We start from the raw sequence: 19,691 nt of genomic DNA on the forward strand, positions 1-19,691 counted from the left end.
TGCTTAAATTATATATCTAATATTTCAATATGCTAGCATCAAGATCACAGGCACAGAGAGAAGTAAATTGTCATAACGATACATAAGAGTACATCTAATCCCTAACTGATTAGACTAGAGACTCTTTCTATATAAAAAGACAGTAGCTACAGATAGTCAAGTAAATGTTTTATGAGACAGCTAACTGACTGCTAATCATAGCTATATAAATTTCTATTATACTCACATATATTTATAGTTGTTTCTCTAAACAAAACTGTTTATACTAACTAATTCAATTTACCTTAATTTCTTTAACATTCTCTCTGCACGATGATCACATAGACAAACAGGCAGAGTTCGCATCTCATTGTTCAGACATTTTATCCGCTTTCATCTGCATTCTTCAATAAACATGTTTATCATTTTACAAACAGACAGACGTAAACAAGCATCGCAATTCAGATTCATTCTATTCTGCTTAAGTCTACCTTCTTCTATATATTCAATATAGCAATGTTATTCTATATACAGTCTTAAGCTTCTATTTTTCTTAAGCTACTTATCAATGGTTTGGACCTTGAAAAAAAAACTCTTTCTCACCATTTTGCATATCAATGCGAAAATTTCGACGATAGCCCAGGCCGGAGCGAACGGCTCTTGGAACATCGTAGGCAGCCGCTGTGGATGCAGAGCGATCGTATAAATCATTGCGATAATTATTCATAGGCAGCATGCGCGCTTGTTGCTGTTGTTGTTGTGGTGGTGTTGGTTGTGCTTGCTGCTGTTGTTGTTGTTGCTGCTGGGCTTGTGGCTGATTGTTGGCATTGGCTTCAGCTGATGCCGCTGGCTGTTGCTGTGGCTGCTGAGCTGCTTCCTCAACATTTGCAGGGGCATTGGCATTGGCATTGGCCACAACAACTTGTTGGTTATTGTTATTGTTGTTGCTGGGCTGTCCAATTGGCGCATAGATGTTCTCATAGTGCGGATGATTAGCTGGCTGCTGCTGCTGCTGCTGCTGTTGTGCCGGTGATGGTGGTGCTGCAGCGGCAGCAATGATATTGCCATAAACAGCACCACCGACAGCGCCCTCCATGCTGCCCTCAGCCTGGCTATTCTCATCATCCATCAGCGCTATGGCCAGCGAGGCCGCTTGCCTGAAAATGACATAGTGTTATTATATATTTTCAACTCTGTGAAACTCAGCGCTCACTCACCTTGCCAACGCGCCCTGCTCTTCCATTCACAAGGGCTTATCTATCATACAGACTCCAGCATAGCTGCGTCCAATGGTCATTAAGGCGGGCAATATACGCCAGCTATCCGAGTCTGGGCAATAAACCTCAACGGAGGCCAGGTTGGAGGTGCCATCATCGCCGCCCACCACATATAGCAGACCATCGTGTGCCACAACGCCAGCATTGCGACGACAATAGGACATGTCCGCCACGGAGCGCCAGGTGTTTGTCTCATAATCATAAGCCTCGACCGATTTGCGCACCATCGGCCCGTCATGGCCACCCACAGCATACAGGATGTTATTGAGAACGCCAACTCCAGCGCCGCTGCGACGTGAACACATTTCAGCAACGGCACACCAAGTATCCGTGTCGGGATTGTAGCGTTCGACGGACGCCAGACACTGCCGAGAGAAGCCATCGTAGCCGCCAACGGCATAGAGCAGACCATTGACGACGCCCACGCCAACCGAACTGCGACGCGTCGACATGGAGGCAATAAAACGCCAGACTTCAGTCTTTGGGTCGTACATCTCGGCGCTGGACAAGCCGGTGGTGCCATCAAAGCCACCCACGGCAAAGATGCAGCCATTGAGAACAGCCACACCGAGCGTCGAGCGACGCGCTTCCATGTTGCTGCAATTGGCCCACTGATCTGTAGCCGGATCATAAACGTCCACAGTGCGCACGCGCAGCGATCCATTGAAGCCACCCACGGCATAGACCTTGTCGCCTAGCACGGACAGACCGCTGCGACAACGACGATTTGGCATCTCGGCTGCCTGATACCATTTCTCCTCGCGCAGATCATACCACTCCACGGAGCGTATGGCCTTGGGTGCCTGGCCACCGATAACTAGCAAAATCTTGGGCATGCCCACGGGCTTGCGCGGCACAGTGCGTGCAGATTTTGTTTCTGTGGGCAGCAGGTGATAGGTCAAGGCTTCGATAATCAGATTCTTGCATTCGATGTTGCCCTCGAGCAAGAGCTCTTTGTACACGCGCTGCGTGATAAACTCCTTGGAGAGGAATGGCAGACGCACGTGCTCCATCAATGCCGATGTGAATTGCTCCCGCATGGGCACATCGTAGCGCAGCCAGCCAATGACACACTCATAGACGCGCTCCTCATTTGGCACCGAGATGCGATCATTGGAAATCAAATTAATGACCTGCTCGTGCGTAAGATTCAGAAACTCGTCAAACTGAATGACCTCGCTGCAAGAGAAGCGAAAAACAACAGAAAAACAAGTTAGGGTGTGTGTGTCATCAAATTTGCTCAATTATCGCATAACTTAAAGATGTGATACATATATATATAGGGGCTAAAGTGAGGAGCTAATGAGATGAGGGTTTATGCTGATTAAGCGTATTTGGGGTAAGGAAACTTTCACTTGAGCTTAACTTAATAGAGATCAAATTTGTGTATTATACGAGCTGTTTTATGTGAGTTCTATGCATGACAAATACTAAAAGTATTTTCAGCTTATCGGCTGTAGGAATAATCCATTGGGAAGTCTGTTTTACGCTCACGCAAATTAATAATCACATATTGAATTACATAAATGTGTGTTTGAGTGAATGATTGAGTGATTGATTTTGCCCAGTTGTGCACTCACTTGAAATGCTGTTCAATATATGTCTCTGCATAGTTGAGCAACTCCACGCAGCCATGCAGATCGGCAAATTCGCGTATGCCCAAACAGTTGCTGGCATCCAATTGGGTCTGTAGAAAATCACAGCAGGCATCTCGCACGTCGGTCAGTTGCAGCAGATTGGCAGCGGTTAGCAGCACCTGCACGTTATCCTCGTTGACCTCCACATTCGATGTGTACACATAGTCGATGAGCAGCTCCAGAGCACGTGCGTCCACACTTTGCAGCGTGATGCGCGACTTGCGCGACTCCTCGAAGCTGGTGAACATGGCGAAGAAGTAGGGACTGCACGAGGCCAAGACCATGCGATGGGCATGAATCTCCACATCATCGGCGACCAGAATGACATCACATAACTGTTTTTGTCTGCGTGTGAGAGAGTGGAGCATATGATATTCATGTTATTGAGTAAGGTCAGCACGTTTATAGCGTTTCGGTATTAACTTTCTAGCACAGTGGTGCGTGCGATAATTAACAAAATATTCCAATTTTTTTTAGAAACAATTTAAAAAAATTCGAAATTTTTATTAAATCAAAAAAATTATGTATGATACTTTTTTATTTAATTTTTTTCCCCTTGTGTTCAAGAGTATATTTTCAAAAATTAAATATTTTAAGTAGAATATATTGTTTAAATTGAGTATATATTTTTATATTTTTTAGAGTATATAAATATTTTACATTTTTTTATATATCCATCTTTTTCCAACTTTGCTTTAAGTCTTTTAATCAAGTGTTTCTTTGATCCATTCCAATTTTCATTATATTGTAAAACAATTGGAAACATTAGGAATTTGTACTTTTTAAAATTCGTTACAGTTGAAAATGTAAATGAAAAAAAAAAACTTTAGAGCCCATTGGACCCACGGTGCGTAGCCCGTTTAGGGCATTGGCTTACAGAAATAAAAAATGAAATAAATTAAATAAAAGAAACCAAAACAAGTTTGGCAGTCAAAAAATACAAACTTTTCCATTAAGGTACTTTTCCATATAGGCGACATCTAATCAGCTGGCCACACGGAAGTGGGAAGTGAACAAATAAAAAAGCAAAAAAATAACACGAAAAAATACTAAAAACGGGCCATTTTCAAGTTCAAGGGCATTTATATTTGTCTAATGCGAAAACAAAACAAAAATAAAAATGAAATACAAAAAAACTACTCATCATTATAATCAAAGCAAAGTCGAATATTAATGCGAATGGCCTTTTGACAAAAGCAAATTCATACATACATACATACATATATATAGCGACAGAATCGAGAGGTGAATATACAAACACACAAGTACATACATGCAAGTGTGTATGCGTGTGTGTGCGTGCGTGTAAGTATGCACTGTTTGTTCATACTTTATTGCTGCTTAAAGTTGAAGACAAATAAAGCGTAATGCGCAATTATGCGAGTGTGTGTGAGAGAGAGAGGGCGCGAATAGTTGGGTTGGGCGAGAGATCGGCAACAGCAACTGTTGACCGCGTCTCGACACTTTTTGGCCCATTATAAAAATCATATTTTTGCCAAGACCAAAATAAACAAATCTTGAGTAGAATTTATATTTGTACAACATTTACTCATTAAAAATTGAGTCAAGTGGGTATATTGAATATGACAAGCAATATGTAACGGGTGTTCGGGTGAGCTATAGCATGTTAATATAAATATATGCCCATAACAAGTGGGTCGAATGAGCAGATTCATGCAATATGTATCACTTGTTAATTAGCATCGTGCGAGGTATATCTAATTAAATATTCTTTATATATAGCCTGCACTAGCCTACAGGGTATGTCTATGTCTATGACGCACTTGTTCTTAATAGCGGAACAACTGCAATAGCTGATTGCCTCTTTGCCAGCCAATTAATGTTCATTGCAATTTCACTTCATCCCAATACCCTTCTTTAGATATAGGTCAAACGGGTATGAACTATTAATAGGTTTGCGAACGAACAGAAGTCATAAAGGATCTATCAAATATATAATATATATATTATTTTCGAGCTTAATATTTTGCTATATATGCAGGGTAACACTTAGTCGAACACATATATTGTTACTCATTTTTATATGCCAGACAGCAGCTTTTAGTAATTGAACTTCTTTCAGTTACAGGGTATTTTACTAGTCGATAACTAATTTCAAATGTTTTGTTTTTTATCCCCCACAGGGTATCTGTTAGCCAAACAATTATATTTTAACTACAGTTTTGATATTCCTGTCTTGATACGTCTTGCAATGATGTAAATCAAAGAAAATCAGTTACAGGGTATGTTGTTCTGCATGTACATGGTATTCATAGTCGGGCACTCATGTTGTTACACACACCTCACGGCTGTCATTTGCCTTCTTTTTAACCTATCTCACTTATTACACTCTTTTACAGGGTATCTAGTATTCGAAATCGAGACTTGTGCTTACTTGCGCATCTCGTTCATGGCATCGAAGGAGCGCGACGTGTGCTGCTCGTTGCTGTACTGCCCTACAGTTCCGCGCTCCTTTCCATTCGGTCGCTGTATGTGCTTCTGGGAGCTCTCGTCGAGGCTGTTTTGGCTGGCATAGCGCAGCAGGCAGCTGCCTCGTTCCAGGCCACTGCCTTCGGCGGCGGGATTCTGTTGTTGCTGCTGCTGCAGTAGGAGGCGCTGTCGCTGGGCCACACCTACGGCGACACCCAAACCAGGTGCGGGCATTGGACCACCAGGCTCCATCAACAAGGGTGCCGCAGGCGCACCCGCGCCCGCTTCACCGTTATTCTGTTGCTGCTGCTGCTGCTGTTGTTGTTGTTGTTGTTGTGGTTGATTCTGCTGCAGATTGCCATTGCTTAGATTGCTCATAATACCGATCGTATATTTGGTTAATAATGCAGTCAGAGCTATCATTCACACACGTTCATACAGCACGCGCGGCAGCGGAATGTAGCTAACAAAAATTTGTTATTTTTTTCGAGCAACTCCGCAAGTTGCAACTTGTAAAAATCGAGTCCGTCCAAAAACTGAAAAAAATACCATATGATTTCTGGCATCAATAAGTTAACAGTGCTCTGTAAAGTTATTTAACAGTAGGCACTACTTTTAACCGGTTCGAAAAAATTTAAATAAAAATGAATGTTATCTATTTTAACAGCATAGATGCACTGATTCAAATTTTGTTTGATTTTATGTAGAAGCAACCAAATTGAGTTTAACAGCAATGCGAAACAATTCAATCGCAGCTGGGAACTTTGTGGCGGTCGGACAATAGACTGGCCATTGCGCATATCGGACTACATCTCGCTTAACAGAATTAGCCTCGAATAACATAACTGATTACAATTGCTTTTGCTTAGATAAAGTAAATAATTAAGAATGTGCATACTTACACATTTAAAAAAAATGGGAACTGTGCTTTCCTACACTTACACTAACGTTTATTTTTATTTTAAATCTCATTGAGTGGTTATAACAGAAAAAATACCAAATGCGTCTAAGTGGCAACGCTTCAGAAATCATCGATAACAACTAACAACTATCGATGCACGCATCATAATTTTTAGGGCGGTGTTCGCATTTTGTTTTCATTAATTTCATGCTTACAAATTGTTAATTAACTTTAAAATAAAACGCAACTCAGAATGCAGACAGTGGAAAAGTGTGTATTAGCCGTTGCAGTGCTATGCTTTCTGCTGCACACAGGTAAATTGCATGCGTAATAAACTAACAAAAACAAACAGTCAAACTAATTTGTCTCGTGGTGTCTCAATCGCAGCTTCGGCCATCAAATGCTGGGAATGTCGCTCTGATAGCGATCCCAAGTGCGGAGATCCCTTCGATAACAGCACGCTAGCGATTACAGATTGCCATCAGGCCAGCGAACTGGAGCAACTGAAGGGTGTCCGACCCACTATGTGCCGCAAGATCCGCCAGAAGGTGCACGGGGAGTGGCGCTACTTCCGCAGCTGCGCCTACATGGGCGAACCAGGCATCGAGGGCGACGAACGCTTTTGCTTGATGCGCACCGGCAGCTACAACATCTTCATGGAGTATTGCACCTGCAACAGCAAGGATGGCTGCAATGGAGCGGCCCTGCAACGGAGTAGCCTAATCAGCGTCCTCCTTGGCACCTTTGTCGTTGGCCTAGTAGCGCATTTTCTGCGACAATAGCAGCGTCTCATCTAGCGAATGACTACTTTACTCGATTACTGCTTGTGTAATTTTTGAATGTGCCTTCAACTCGAAATAACTTAACAAAAGAAACGCATTTCCGTCCTGCCTTTGCGTACACATAGACATATCTAAACACATATGTATTACAATCGAATATATATATATATATATATATATATATATTCACATTCCGTATCATTTAAGATAAAAGCGCAATCTCGTTTATTTTGTATGCCGATTTTTACACTTGTTTAGTTTAAGTGACGAAAGTTTACAAATTTTTATTGTAATACAAAATAGTACATTTTTACAACCGAATAAAACATTTAAATCTAAATTGTTTATTTTTAACGTTTCCCTAATCTATAAATATTTTGTTTCCTTAAGTGATTCTCCAAAATGTAATATACTTCCTTAATTAAATCTAAGGTTTACAAAAATGAGCTTCACTCAATTTCATATGTATAAAGAGTGAACTAGTTCCTTGTTCACAGCTTTATTTAATTTGTTCAAGGATTCCGTGACGTGTAGAGTGACCTAGTTTATTTTTGACTTGTTTCCATGTATTGCTTAACTCATATGAGCGAACTAGTACTTATTTATATATTTATATTCAATAAATACTTAAACTTAAGTCAACTTTTTCCTCGATCTGCTTAATAGGGCTCGTTCATATATAAACGAACTAGTTACGTAGTTTGACTTATTATTTCGTCCTAAAGTCCTACTTACATATGCTTATTGATTCTTTAATTAATATTATACTTAGTGGTTATATATCCTAATAAAGTATCGAGTACTTGTATTAGATACTTGTATGACCAAAATGTTTTTCATGATCTCATTGAAAAACTTACACTTATATGCCAAGCAAGATCACTTATACCTACAAACATTTTAATTTGATATAATTTGAAAGATTTTCCTTCAATTTTGTTATATTTCTTAATACCAATTCGTTCTCGTTACTCGTTCAACGATACTCGTTGTCTCAAACGACGACATTGTGACGTGTGTGACCCACCAAAGGCTGCATTGCATGAGAGCTGTTAGGCGCCTTGAGAGAATTGCAAATTCTTTCCTTTCCGTGTCTTCGTGTGTTTGTGCGCGTCGCTCGTTTCGAATTTATGTTTAAACGTGTTGAAAAATGTATTTGCAAGTTTAAAAACGTATATGAACGATTGTTAAGTACATTTGCTATTGTTTAATTGTTGAGAACATATTGTGTGCGTATTTTGAAGCGTTTATTTCTATAAGTGTGCGCTAAAAGCGCCGTTATTTGCAGCAGCCAGTGTTGCCATACTAAAAAAGTTATTATTCGTGAGTTCTGTGTAATTTGTGTGAAAAGTTTCGCTATTTCGTTTGTATTTGTGCTTAATTATAAATAAATTAAAGTTAATAAGCTGGAAATGGATGGCTACGACGACTATTGGATGGATATTGACTTTAAAGACAACGTCCTACAAAGCTGCAAATGCATACAAGATTTTATAAGGTTAGTTTTTAGTTGAAATAATTTTTGTAATTTATTTGTACAGAAAAAAACCAACAAATAATATTTAAAAAATGTTACAATGTATTATTAATCATATTTAATAAGCTGGGCCCACTTACAGCGCCATTTGAATGGCGAATAATGCGAGCAGCGCTGCTGATGTTATTGCCAAAAGTCGTTCTGCAGACGAGGCATTGCATAGATCACCTTTGCAGGTGTAGCAGCTCTCCACCTGACGGCTGTGCGTAACTGTGCACACGTTCTCCTTCTGTCCAACCACCTCAAAGTGACAGTCGCGAGAGACAATTACGCCAGCGCGATCTAGAATTAGAGAAAAGAAAATGAATTTGATTTAATTTTTGGTTTTCGCTTTGGAATTTTCTTGAAGTTTTCAGAGCTGCTGCTGCTGCTAGTGTTGTGAGTCGCTTTAAACTGGTAAGTTTTTGAGTTATTTTTTTATACGTGTGTACCATGCAAATAATTTTTCTTACTAGGCAGGTGTACCAGCTAGAAGATGGCTATGGTTTTTAAGGCTTTGCGGCAGGTCTAATTTCCACTTTAATGCTCTAAACTTTCTCAATGGAAATAATGTCTAAATAGCAAGTCCAGCAAGTGCAGTTCTTGTTAAAGGCAACTGCTTATTGTTCAGTGGCCTTTGACTGTACCAAGCTCTTGTATTACTCGCTACTCGCTGCTCGCTACTACTATGCTCAAAGGTTGAGAGCTTTTACAGCTTTAAAAAGCTTCTTAAGCTACTACAGTTTCTGACCAAACTCGAAGACTGCTTTTATGTGGTTCCTATGTGATAGATATACTTTACCAATGGCTTTGTTTAACTAGTACTTGCTCTCTAATGCAAGGATACGTGGTAAAAAATAAATTTACAGTTAATATGAATGTACTTAACTGTCAGAACTTGTCCATGATTCCCCTAATGTTTGAATGTACATATAATATATGTAATTTCGTAAATTAATATGGAATTCTATTACTTAAAAACTGTTTCATATTGCTTTCAACTAAATTGCAGTTGTTAACAGATTTCAAGTTTTTTAACCTTATCCGGATGAGTTTCCAGAAACAGTTCAATGCTTAAACATGGCAATAGATTACGTTTTATCTACCTGTTCTAGTCTCCATAAATTATAATAAATTGTTTGAGTATTGTGAGTCATGTTTAGTTATAGGTGTTATGCATAAATAACTATAATTTATGTATAATATTCATATTTTAAATTTAAGTACTGTGAATAATTGATTTTTGTATGGAAATGTATATTTCTTATGAAATTTGTCGATTTTAAAACTTCTAAATTAAAAACTTTATTAGGGTGCAGCAATATTTAAAGACTGCATCGTCTTTTTGCTATGAAAACTGATTTATATGGCAATATTATTTATATTTATTATTATTATTATTTTCGATTTACTTGTTCTCCAAAAAAAATGAAATTTTTATTTTTCTCACATGTGCTATATTTTAAGCAATGCTTCAATGATTTTTATATTGCTTTTGTATTTTAACAAATTTCATTCAATTGTTTTATTTACTTTAGAATTTTTGTGTATTGAACAATTTGTTTTTGGGATTTGTGACTTGTTAGCAAATCGAAAGCCCACGCAAAGCTTTATTTTTGTCGCATGACTTAAATGTAAACGAATTTTCAGCTCAGCGATTTGCGTTTTTGAGCGATTTTGGAATCTCTTTTTTTATATATATGTTAATCAAGTCGAATCGGCCTCCGAATCGAGTTGACGCGTCTACGCAATGACATCACTAATAATAATTAAATTAGTTTTTTTTATGTTTGCTCAAGGTGTGCGCGGCGTCGTTGCCGTCGTCTATTCATTGCGAATGCAAATCATGTGGGAAGTGGTTGCAGGTGGAGGGGCGAGGCGTGGCTAGAAGTGGGACAATGCATTTACTTACCGCTAGTGACCACCTTGTTGCACTTGGTCACAGGCTGCAGCTGCTCCATGGTGCTCGGCTTTGCAACGCTGTCACAGTCCACCTGGCGTATATTCGACATTTCATCCAGTTTGTCTTTGCTGCAGTTCACATCCGTCAGTGATTTGCATTGATAGCATTTGATGGCAGTTGCTGTGGATGCAGATGAAACAATTAGAGAGCATCGAGGCAAGGTGAAGTTCTATTTTTGAGATACAAATACAATTCGCAGAGTTACAACCAGTTTACCTGAGACGCCCTCAGCTACGCTTGGCTCGTTATCTAACGCCTACTGCGAATTAGCGTTTCCAACTGGAAGTCTCTCTCTCTCTATATGTAAACATATAACTATTTGCGTTTGTTTTCGCTATGAAGTCAGCAAAGCCAACATCTACGTCTTATATATCTCGTAATACGTGCACAAAATGGCATTGTTCTTGCTATTGTTTAATATTTTTATAAATTATTTTTGGTTTTATTGAAATTCCTGAATATTTATTGGAAATGTATTTGATGTGAGACAAATGTTTCACAAGAAATTTAACATATGTTGCATTTAGATTTTAAAATAACTATTTATTTTTGAACAATTTTTTGTTTCATTTTATTTTTAGCTTTTGATAATGTAAATATGGTTAAATTGTATTTGAAATATTTATTTAAAATTGTATTTACTTTTGTCTAAATAATTTTTGGCTAAATATGCTTTGGGAAATTTCTTTTTTTTTATTTATTAGAATTCGATTAGATCCCAAACGAGTTTTCTGTATGGTTTACAATTTAGAGATTTGAATATAATTTCATCTCAGGTTTTGCTTTCAATTTCGACTTTAAACTGGTTTTATTTTGCATTTCTATATTTTTAACCATTTGCATATTACGATTTTCACATAGTTGTAAAGCTTTGCTTCTGTAACTATTTTATTTTTCATTATTTTTAATAAATAATTTTCAAATATATTTTCAAAATTTATAAATTTCAAATATCAAAGTTTTTTGGCTCGTTTGCGTTGCTTGCCCTTTACAGTTATGTAACAAATTTCAAACCGGTTTCCAACTAAAGCTTTTCTTTCATTTCTCTTGTTTTTTCTATGATATACGAAGAAAAAACTTACCACTGTGACTGAGGCACATGGCAATTAGCAAACAGGCAAACAATTGCTTTAGCATTTTCCACAAAAGTTTATATATTTTTAGTTTGTTTAAACTTTTCGTTTAACGAACGTTTTGAACGGCTTCGCAGTCGACGAACAACTGAATGCGCATTTCGTTTGTTTATTGCTGCGAACTTGTTTTGAGTGCAAAGCGCAAAGCTTCTTCAGCTTAAATTGTTTAAATAAATTTTTGTGAGTGGAACTCAAAACGAGTTCTGTGCCAATGAGAAGAAAAATGTGCAAATAAAACCAGAAAAATAAAAGTAAACAGAAAAACTATTTTGTTTTGATCTGTAGTTTCGCTTTTGCAGTTCTTTTGAGTGTGTTTTCTCTCTTTTCCTCTCACTCGCTCTCTTTCTCTCTCTCTCTGTATGTGTTTGGCGTGAGACTCTTGCGGTTGATCAGCTTTTCTTAAATTTAATTTACTTTAACTGAATTTAATTGCAAGCTGACACAGTTTTTCCACGCTGCGTGTAATTGAGTGTGTTATGTGCTATGTTATACCCTGTAATTATGACAAAAAAAAAATATAGAAATGAAAGTACTTTAAATACTTTTTATTATTATTTTTATTATTAATATAATTTTGTTTAACTATGTATGAACTTGTTTTTTAATTTTTGTATATATATATTATAGTAATTTGGTGTATTTAAATGAGAGTAAATGGTGAAGTGGCGACTGTGACTGTGCTGCTACTCTGGTATTGGCCATATTTAAAACGCCAAATCCCATATTCGTTCGGCCAGTTGGTCTTGGGCTCGCTGACTGACTGCATTAGAAGCAAGTTGAATTGATCACGTATAGTTCGAAAGCTGATTTAGCACTGTCCGTTTATATGTCCATTTTTATTAGATCGTTGATCTTCGAATCTATATAAACAAGACTTGTAAGAGACTTGGGACTAATATTAATAAATAATAAAAACATTATTTTTGTTAATGAAATTGATTAAAATGAAATTGAACTCAAATCTCTTAATGCAGAATATGTATATATATACTTTTAAAAATACATATACGTCTATATATATTCATTCACTCTAAGTGCTTCACTCTCAACTGTTGCTAGTGTCTGTTGGTGAGCTGTGCTTAAGGCAATTAAAGAGGATTTGTTTCACCTGTCACACCTAACTAAAAATATCGCCTGCCTGAGCAATGGTTATGTGTAATGCGTTCATTCACCTCTTCAAAACCTGTCTGTCGTAATGTCTGCATTTAGTGCCGTTATCCAGGCTGATTGCCATTTATTGTGCCTGATATTTGAGCTATTGAGTATGTTAAAATCTTTGCTGTCTGTTGTCTTGGTGATGCGCCCTCCAGCCAGTCAGCCAGCCAGTCGCAATGAGCAGCTCAGACGGCATTGGCTTTTTTAAATCCTTATAACAAAAAGAAACCCCTTTTGGTACGCCAGCAAATGGCAAACGAATTTATAGCATGCCAATGCCTTTTGCCTTTTGTCTGTTCGCCTGTTGGTTATCAATCAGACGCGAAGTACTTTGAGTGCGCAGGTTAAAGTGTCTTGAGTAATCAGTAGCAATTTGCAGTCTTTTGACTTTTTCCAACATACTCACTCAATTTGATGGAAATTTACCCGATTTTGTTTATATTTTCGCTCAAATGCGAACACAACTTCTCTCACCTGTTAGCTTAAGCTTTGACTCAGTTCTCAGCTTCATTTTCTTAGCTATTGCATTCAAATCGTTTCAGAAGCTTCAAATTTCTCATAATTGATCTTTACATAATTATTGTAAATTTTTTTGACTTTAAGCTATTTTTAAAAAATTTGTTTTTCGGTTGGAAACTGCTTTTATATCAAATTGTCAATTTCAATTGCGGTATTGGCTGTCGCGTGACATTCACTAACAATTGTCAAATATTAAATATTGCCCAGCAATTTTAATCACTTTTAATTGCTAGTATTATGTAACGACTTATAAATACCCTGTAAAATTAATTTTTATTTAATTTGTATTTTACATAAAAGCTATAGGAGTAATTCGATTAAATAATTCATTTTTCTAACTCTTAAATGTAATTTTCGTTTGCACAATACATTTATAATATATTAACAGCATTAAAAGTGAATAAATAAATAATAAATATCATCAAATTTAGTTATAGGAAAAAACTTTTTTTATATCATTTTTTAAAAGAATTTAACGTTTGATAAAATAAATTATAAATTATGTTTTTTTAGACAAAATTCTTATCTATATAATATATATATATTTACACAAATATAATATATATACATATTTACATAAATATATTTTATTTATTTTATTAGGTTGCCCCAACAAAAACTAATTAAAACAATTTTTTTTCTTGTTATATATTCAAAAATCTAATTTCATTTTGATTACAAATTATAATTTAACACTTAGCTAAGCTAATTAACTTTTACTTGTTATCTACATTGCCATCCATTTTATACTATCTATCCATATCCATCTATATGCAACCAGGGTATTTGAAATAATTGAACTGTTTAACGTTGCGTATGCGTGCTGTGCGTGAAAGCCAGTTCGCAGAGCGATTTTCAATTTCCGCTCGCAGCATGGCATTTTCCAGTTAAATATTTCACACTGGGCATGCTAATAATTTTCCTAGATATCCGTAAATTTTGCACATCAAGAAAAAAACTGGTCAACTTTGTCACTTTGTTGTGGTTGCGCCCGCTCGATGATGATTTATAGAATAGCAAATCTTAAGCCGCTTTGCCCCGGTCATCAGCATTGACGGCAACAATAAATTCTGATTGAATTTTTCGCCACTGAAAAGCTAGCACACACACAATTTTCTATTATATATAGTTTTTTTTTTCGGTAGCTGCGATTGCAATGCAGCAGTAGCTGGGGGCGTGGTAGGGCGGGGTGAAAGGTTGGCTTGGACTATGCAGTTATTGGCGATGCTTTTGCTACCGTTTGTGGTAGGGTTTGACCGTCTGCTACTGTTGCCGCCGCTGCTGCTGCTGCCTCTTATTACCCTGGAGATGGCGCGTCGGGTTAGAATTCAATTATATGGTTGCATAGAGTTTGAAAGATAGGGATGCCACAACGACAAGACCATACAAAATGCAACCAAGCTGCTAAATACCCTGTAGGGGCTGCTAATGCTGGCATGATTGATAATGATAGAGCCTTTGTTGAGAATTTAATGTGATTTTCCGCTAAAGTTAGGCAACTCTCATTATTTCTTTTAGATATTTTAGTGTATTAAATATATTTTATAGCATATTTTTTTGTATAAAAAATATAAAACTAAAGAATTTTTATATTTTTCTTTTTTAAAGTATTTTTAATAATAAAAAAAATATGTCAACAAATTTCTTTTTATATTTTTTTTATATTAAATATAATTTTAAAAATATATTTTTGATATTTAAGCAAGCTTTTAGGTGACTCTTATTATATTTGTCAATCTTCAAATATCACATTGTACAACAATTGTAAACCTCATGATGACTTTATTCTCAGTATTAAAACATTTGCCATTGATATGAATTTTATGATTATTTTAACTCAAAATTGTACCTGAAAGCTGACATAATAATAGCCTGTGGTCATATGCTTATGATTGCCAAAATTACAGGGTATCTTTTGTCCGTTTACTTGCCCAACTCACAACTCTCCCATTTGTTTGGTTCTTGTTATCAGCATTATTATCAGGCACTGACTGTGACTTTGCTTGTTGCCGGATTCCTGTTCCTGCGTCCCGTCTGTCCGTTGGTCATTTCTTGCAATATGATATTTATAGTTATTTTCTACTTATATATATTATATTATATTCAATCTGCACTGCTTGTCTGCCGGCTGGGCTCCATTGTTGCCGAAGATTTGCTGGCTACAGAATTTGACTCGGTCTGCACACAATTTTTAATAAGCAACAACCTCTCTCAGTCTCCTGTTGGGTAGGTGCATATTCACTTTGGCATCTGAACTTCAGGCCATACTCATGCCATTGTCATTTCAGTTGGAAAACTTGCTAAACCAGAAACGAGCAAATTTTCAATTTAAGCTTTAGACTTTAGCTACTGCATTTAATGGCGTGTTGAAAAAAACAAACGACCGACTCATAAGTTATGGAGAGTGCGATATGTCTAGCAGTTAAGAGACTCATTCTCACTCTTCTTCCTCTCTCTCTCTCTCTCTCTCTCGTTTGCTCACAGGCAAAATATAAACAAATTGTTTGGCACTATCGCCACTCTCTCTCTCTGTTGAAGAAACAAAACGCCCATATAATCTGTTCAATAACTTGGAAAATCATTGGCAATAAATCAAAATGACTTGCAGGAAGTGGCAGCTAACAGGAACACAACCAAGCCACAGCACACACACCCGTGTGGACACCGACACCGACACACACCCACACACATTCGCAAATGTCTGCCGGCGGTATTATAGTTGAGTTGCATTGAGTTTGAATCCGCTCTTAAAGTCGAGCATAAGCGAATTTCAAATTCAACTCTGGGGCGGCATAAATTTTCGATAGCGTTTTACGCAAAATCAGCTAAAAATCAAGAAAACGGAATTCGTTTGACTCTGGATGAGAACGAATTGTGTTTGCCCTTGAGGCATGCAAATGTTGAACACTGAGATTATTCAGTTTGGATTATAGATGTATTACTATTATGTAGAGTTTAAAAAATAAAGTAATATTTAAAGATACTAAAAATGCGGGACTTAAACTCGATTTTTTTTGTATTTTTAAGAACTTTATTTTCTAACAAGACTGCTAGAAAATGGCATGAAAAATTACTGCAATATATATTTTTAAAAAAAAATATTTTTTCTATATACATAAATGTTATTTCAGATTTCTCATATATAATTTTACCACATTTAGAAACAAAAATTTGTTTGCTTTAAATTATTTTTGTCTAAATTTTGTTTGAATTTGCTTTTCCACTTTTGAGTAAGAAATTTTGCAATTTGTAGAAATCGGTTGTAAGGCTTAAAATTAAGATACTTTCTTCGGAAACTTATATAAATTTTACAAATTCTTGTTCTTTAAAATAAGTTTTGTTGCTGCTTAGACATCAAGGGAAGAGATCAATATTATATGAAATTCTATCAATCACAGATGTAAAGTTTCGTGGAAGAAAAGCCAGGAGTTGTGACATGCAAGGGATAGCACAATTATGGAAAGGATTTTAATAGTAAAATAGTGAAGCTGATAGTATACAACTTAATCGCATCAGGTATATAGAGATATTGAATTTAATAGTCGTAGTAAACTTGGATCTTCTTGATCATTGAACTAAGCCATGGGATCTGAAGACCCTCATTCAGTTGTCCTTAATTGATAATCCGTCTGCAATGATATAGTTAACATGCCCAAATGTTAAAGTATAACAAATGAGGTTGTAGATTTTTTGGAATTTCTTTTTTCTAGGTTTTTAACGCTGCCGTTAACACATCATTTTTGGTGGCGCCTCTTCCATTATCTTTCACTTGCGATCAAATGAAGTGTGCAACGTGTTGTCTCTGTTCTTCGTCTATCTGTGTGTGTGTGTGTGTGTGTTTATATCTCAGTCTGGCTGTCTGCGTGTGTGCGTTTATCTGTGTTACGGTCGGCTTAGATGCCCCGGCACGAAATGAGCTAGTCCGAGGTGCTCAGTGTCGGCCTCGGGCTTTCGGGGGTCCACGCTGTCCACGTTTAATGTCACTCGCAAAGTCGCAAATTGCTGTGCATGAGCTTTTTATGTTCATGCAAATGTCACCACTGCACCACTGATGGCATCGCTTCGATGCCAGCACTAAGTACGCTGGAGGTGTGAGAGGAGCGGCAAATGGGCAGTACCGGGGCAGGGCGCTACGTAATGTGCCGAGTTGCCCGGCCTTTTGTTTGGGCTGCGTCGAAAAATGCACTCAAAAGTTTACACAGAAAGGCCATAAGTGGCTCGGAGAACGAGGTGGTTGGTCGGGCGGGCCGGTGGTCGGCTGGTCGGGTGGTCGGTCATGTCGTCCTGTTGTCCTGTCCATTTGCTTGTTCGGTAATTTTGTGCTTAGTGCCTGGCCCCCTCCCGAGCCAGTGCAGCAGCCCAAAATCCTCTTCGTTGCTTCTATCTCTTGTTTTCCGCTTAAAATCAGATGTCGAAATAATTTGCAACACGCCGTGCCACATGAAATAGGGGACACGTTGACAATGGCAGAAAAGAGGAGTCAGAGTTCATGTCGAGGCTCTCTCCAAAGTGGCACGTGTTTATGGGACTTAGCCAAATGGCGCATTTGTTGCCGAGCAGAAGCAGCTTAGTAGACACAACAGCTTCAAGTGATAAAACTACTAAACGGGACTTGGATTGGGGCACAGAGCTTTATTTTTTTATATTTAGGTTGCACAGAGAGTGAGTGGATAAGCATAAAGAGTTTACCGTAGGTGATTGCAGCTTTAATGATCGTTGGCTTAGCTGGGCAGCAAATAGCTGGAGAACTTTGTTTGCGATAAAAATGAAAGAATTTGAATTAATAAAAGCAAAATTTATACAGACAATATTTTTGAAGATAAGTTACAAATATTTAAATTAGATTTTTAAAAATATAAATAAATAGGTACACAATAAATTATGACATTTTTAGACATTTTAAAGAACAAACTCACATCGTATTATAAAATCTGTTACGGCTCATCCCAAATTTCTGTTATCCAAACTGAAGCCAAATCTAATTCCAAAAATTTCCTGCAATTTTTCAGAATTTTCTGTGCATTTTCTTTCTATATTTTTACTAAATTTCAATCTCTAAAATTTCCCTTAACTAAATACCAAATACTAATTAGCGCAAAATCGATATTTACTTTGTTAACTTAAATGCTTATTATTTTGTTGTCGCTCGAATTTAATTAATTCCCAGCAGAGTCTACTCATAAAATTGACCTAGATATTGAGTGTGCTTTGTGTGCAACAAGTTACAAAAGTGATTTGTCATAGATTTTGTCGAGCACAATTGCGTGTCCTTTGACTACAAGAGTTTTCAACGGCCATCGATGGAATAAAATAATAATAAAATCAAAAGCAACAATTTGACACAAATTTGTTGCTGGGCGAAATTCAATTAATGAATGCAGAAATACAAGCGACAATCAAATTTTCGAAACAATAACGAAGGCAACAACAACCCGAACGGAAAGACACATCTGCCATTCGAGGAGTACAACAAAGTTAATTAAATTGTGCAATGGCAAGTGGTATATGGAAATGAAATTCATCTGGCAGCTGTGCTGGCTTGGCTATGCATATATCTAGCAACAGATCGGATGGAATATGTTAGAGCACATGCGCCTAATATGTTTACATAATACATATAATGTGCAAAATAACAATAAATTAAGTCAAGCAGCAAACAAGTCTCTCGCTCCCTCTCTGAAATTCAAAGACAAAGACAAACAGAAAGCCCAAACACAAACCTAAGCCCAGCCGCAACCAAAACCAAAATCGAAATTCAATTGAAATAGCCTGAAATGCAATATCTTGATAAATGCGAGAGATGTTTGGCATTTAAATAATAACTGAATGTGTTGCTCAGATAATGCATAATTTATATTAATTAAATCACTAGGAGCTTTGGGTCATTATTGTTTAGTAGTTGCATTTAAAATCAGCATAAGTGAAAAAATATAATTGCTCTGAAAATGATTGTAAGATAGTCCAGAGTTATATGGAATGTATTATTTTATTTTATTTTATTGCCTTTCAATTTTATTATTATTATTTTATTTTTTTTTATTTAAATTTGTTTTCCATAATTTTATTTATTATTTAATTTGATAGATATTTAATTTCATTATATAATTTTACTATTCTTATGTTTTATTATTACATTATTATTGTTTAATTGTACCTCTTTTTAATTTTATTGCTTAATTTGTTAAAATGTCATTTATTATTATGTTATTATTTTTATTTAATTTTTTATTATTATTTAATTATTATTTTTATTATTTTAGTTTTATTTATAAACTATTTATTAAAAAATTAAATAATTATCCTGTTTTACTAACTTTAACTTAGTTTTTACTAGTTGATGTAGTTCCAATAGAAATGCTTCAGCACAGACAGTCAAAACATGTAGTCAAAACTAAGCCC

At 36.5% G+C, this 19,691-nt stretch overlaps 3 protein-coding genes across 4 annotated transcripts; 1 reads left to right on the forward strand and 2 right to left on the reverse strand.

Annotated features, from left to right (window-relative positions):
* Positions 1 to 1,222: 1,222 nt before the first annotated feature.
* LOC111594205 (ring canal kelch protein) lies at positions 1,223 to 5,864 on the reverse strand. Its single transcript, XM_023307403.2, has 3 exons — positions 5,289 to 5,864; positions 2,837 to 3,238; positions 1,223 to 2,435 (listed from the first exon to the last, which is right to left on the reverse strand). Exons 1-3 carry the CDS (start codon positions 5,744 to 5,746, stop codon positions 1,223 to 1,225), a joined length of 2,073 nt encoding a protein of 690 aa, XP_023163171.1. The 5' UTR covers positions 5,747 to 5,864.
* Positions 5,865 to 6,386: 522 nt separating this feature from the next.
* Positions 6,387 to 7,160, forward strand: LOC111594218. The gene is made up of 2 exons (XM_023307416.2): positions 6,387 to 6,538; positions 6,612 to 7,160. Exons 1-2 carry the CDS (start codon positions 6,478 to 6,480, stop codon positions 7,004 to 7,006), a joined length of 456 nt encoding a protein of 151 aa, XP_023163184.2. The 5' UTR covers positions 6,387 to 6,477; the 3' UTR covers positions 7,007 to 7,160.
* A 1,421-nt stretch (positions 7,161 to 8,581) lies between these two features.
* LOC111594220 lies at positions 8,582 to 11,695 on the reverse strand. 2 transcript variants are annotated; one of them, XM_023307418.2, is made up of 3 exons: positions 11,568 to 11,695; positions 10,435 to 10,605; positions 8,582 to 8,825 (listed from the first exon to the last, which is right to left on the reverse strand). In XM_023307418.2, the coding sequence occupies exons 1-3, from the start codon at positions 11,620 to 11,622 to the stop codon at positions 8,620 to 8,622; spliced, it is 432 nt and encodes a 143-aa protein (XP_023163186.1). In that variant the 5' UTR covers positions 11,623 to 11,695; the 3' UTR covers positions 8,582 to 8,619. The 2 variants fall into 2 exon arrangements, with proteins under 2 accessions (XP_023163186.1, XP_023163188.1); XM_023307420.2 differs by lacking the exon at positions 11,568 to 11,695 and adding an exon at positions 10,702 to 10,912.
* Between the last annotated feature and the right edge of the window lie 7,996 nt (positions 11,696 to 19,691).

The sequence above is a fragment of the Drosophila hydei genome, unplaced genomic scaffold, assembly GCF_003285905.1.
Source record: "Drosophila hydei strain 15085-1641.00,03,60 unplaced genomic scaffold, DhydRS2 tig00008114-arrow-pilon, whole genome shotgun sequence".
Lineage (NCBI taxonomy): Eukaryota > Metazoa > Arthropoda > Insecta > Diptera > Drosophilidae > Drosophila > Drosophila hydei.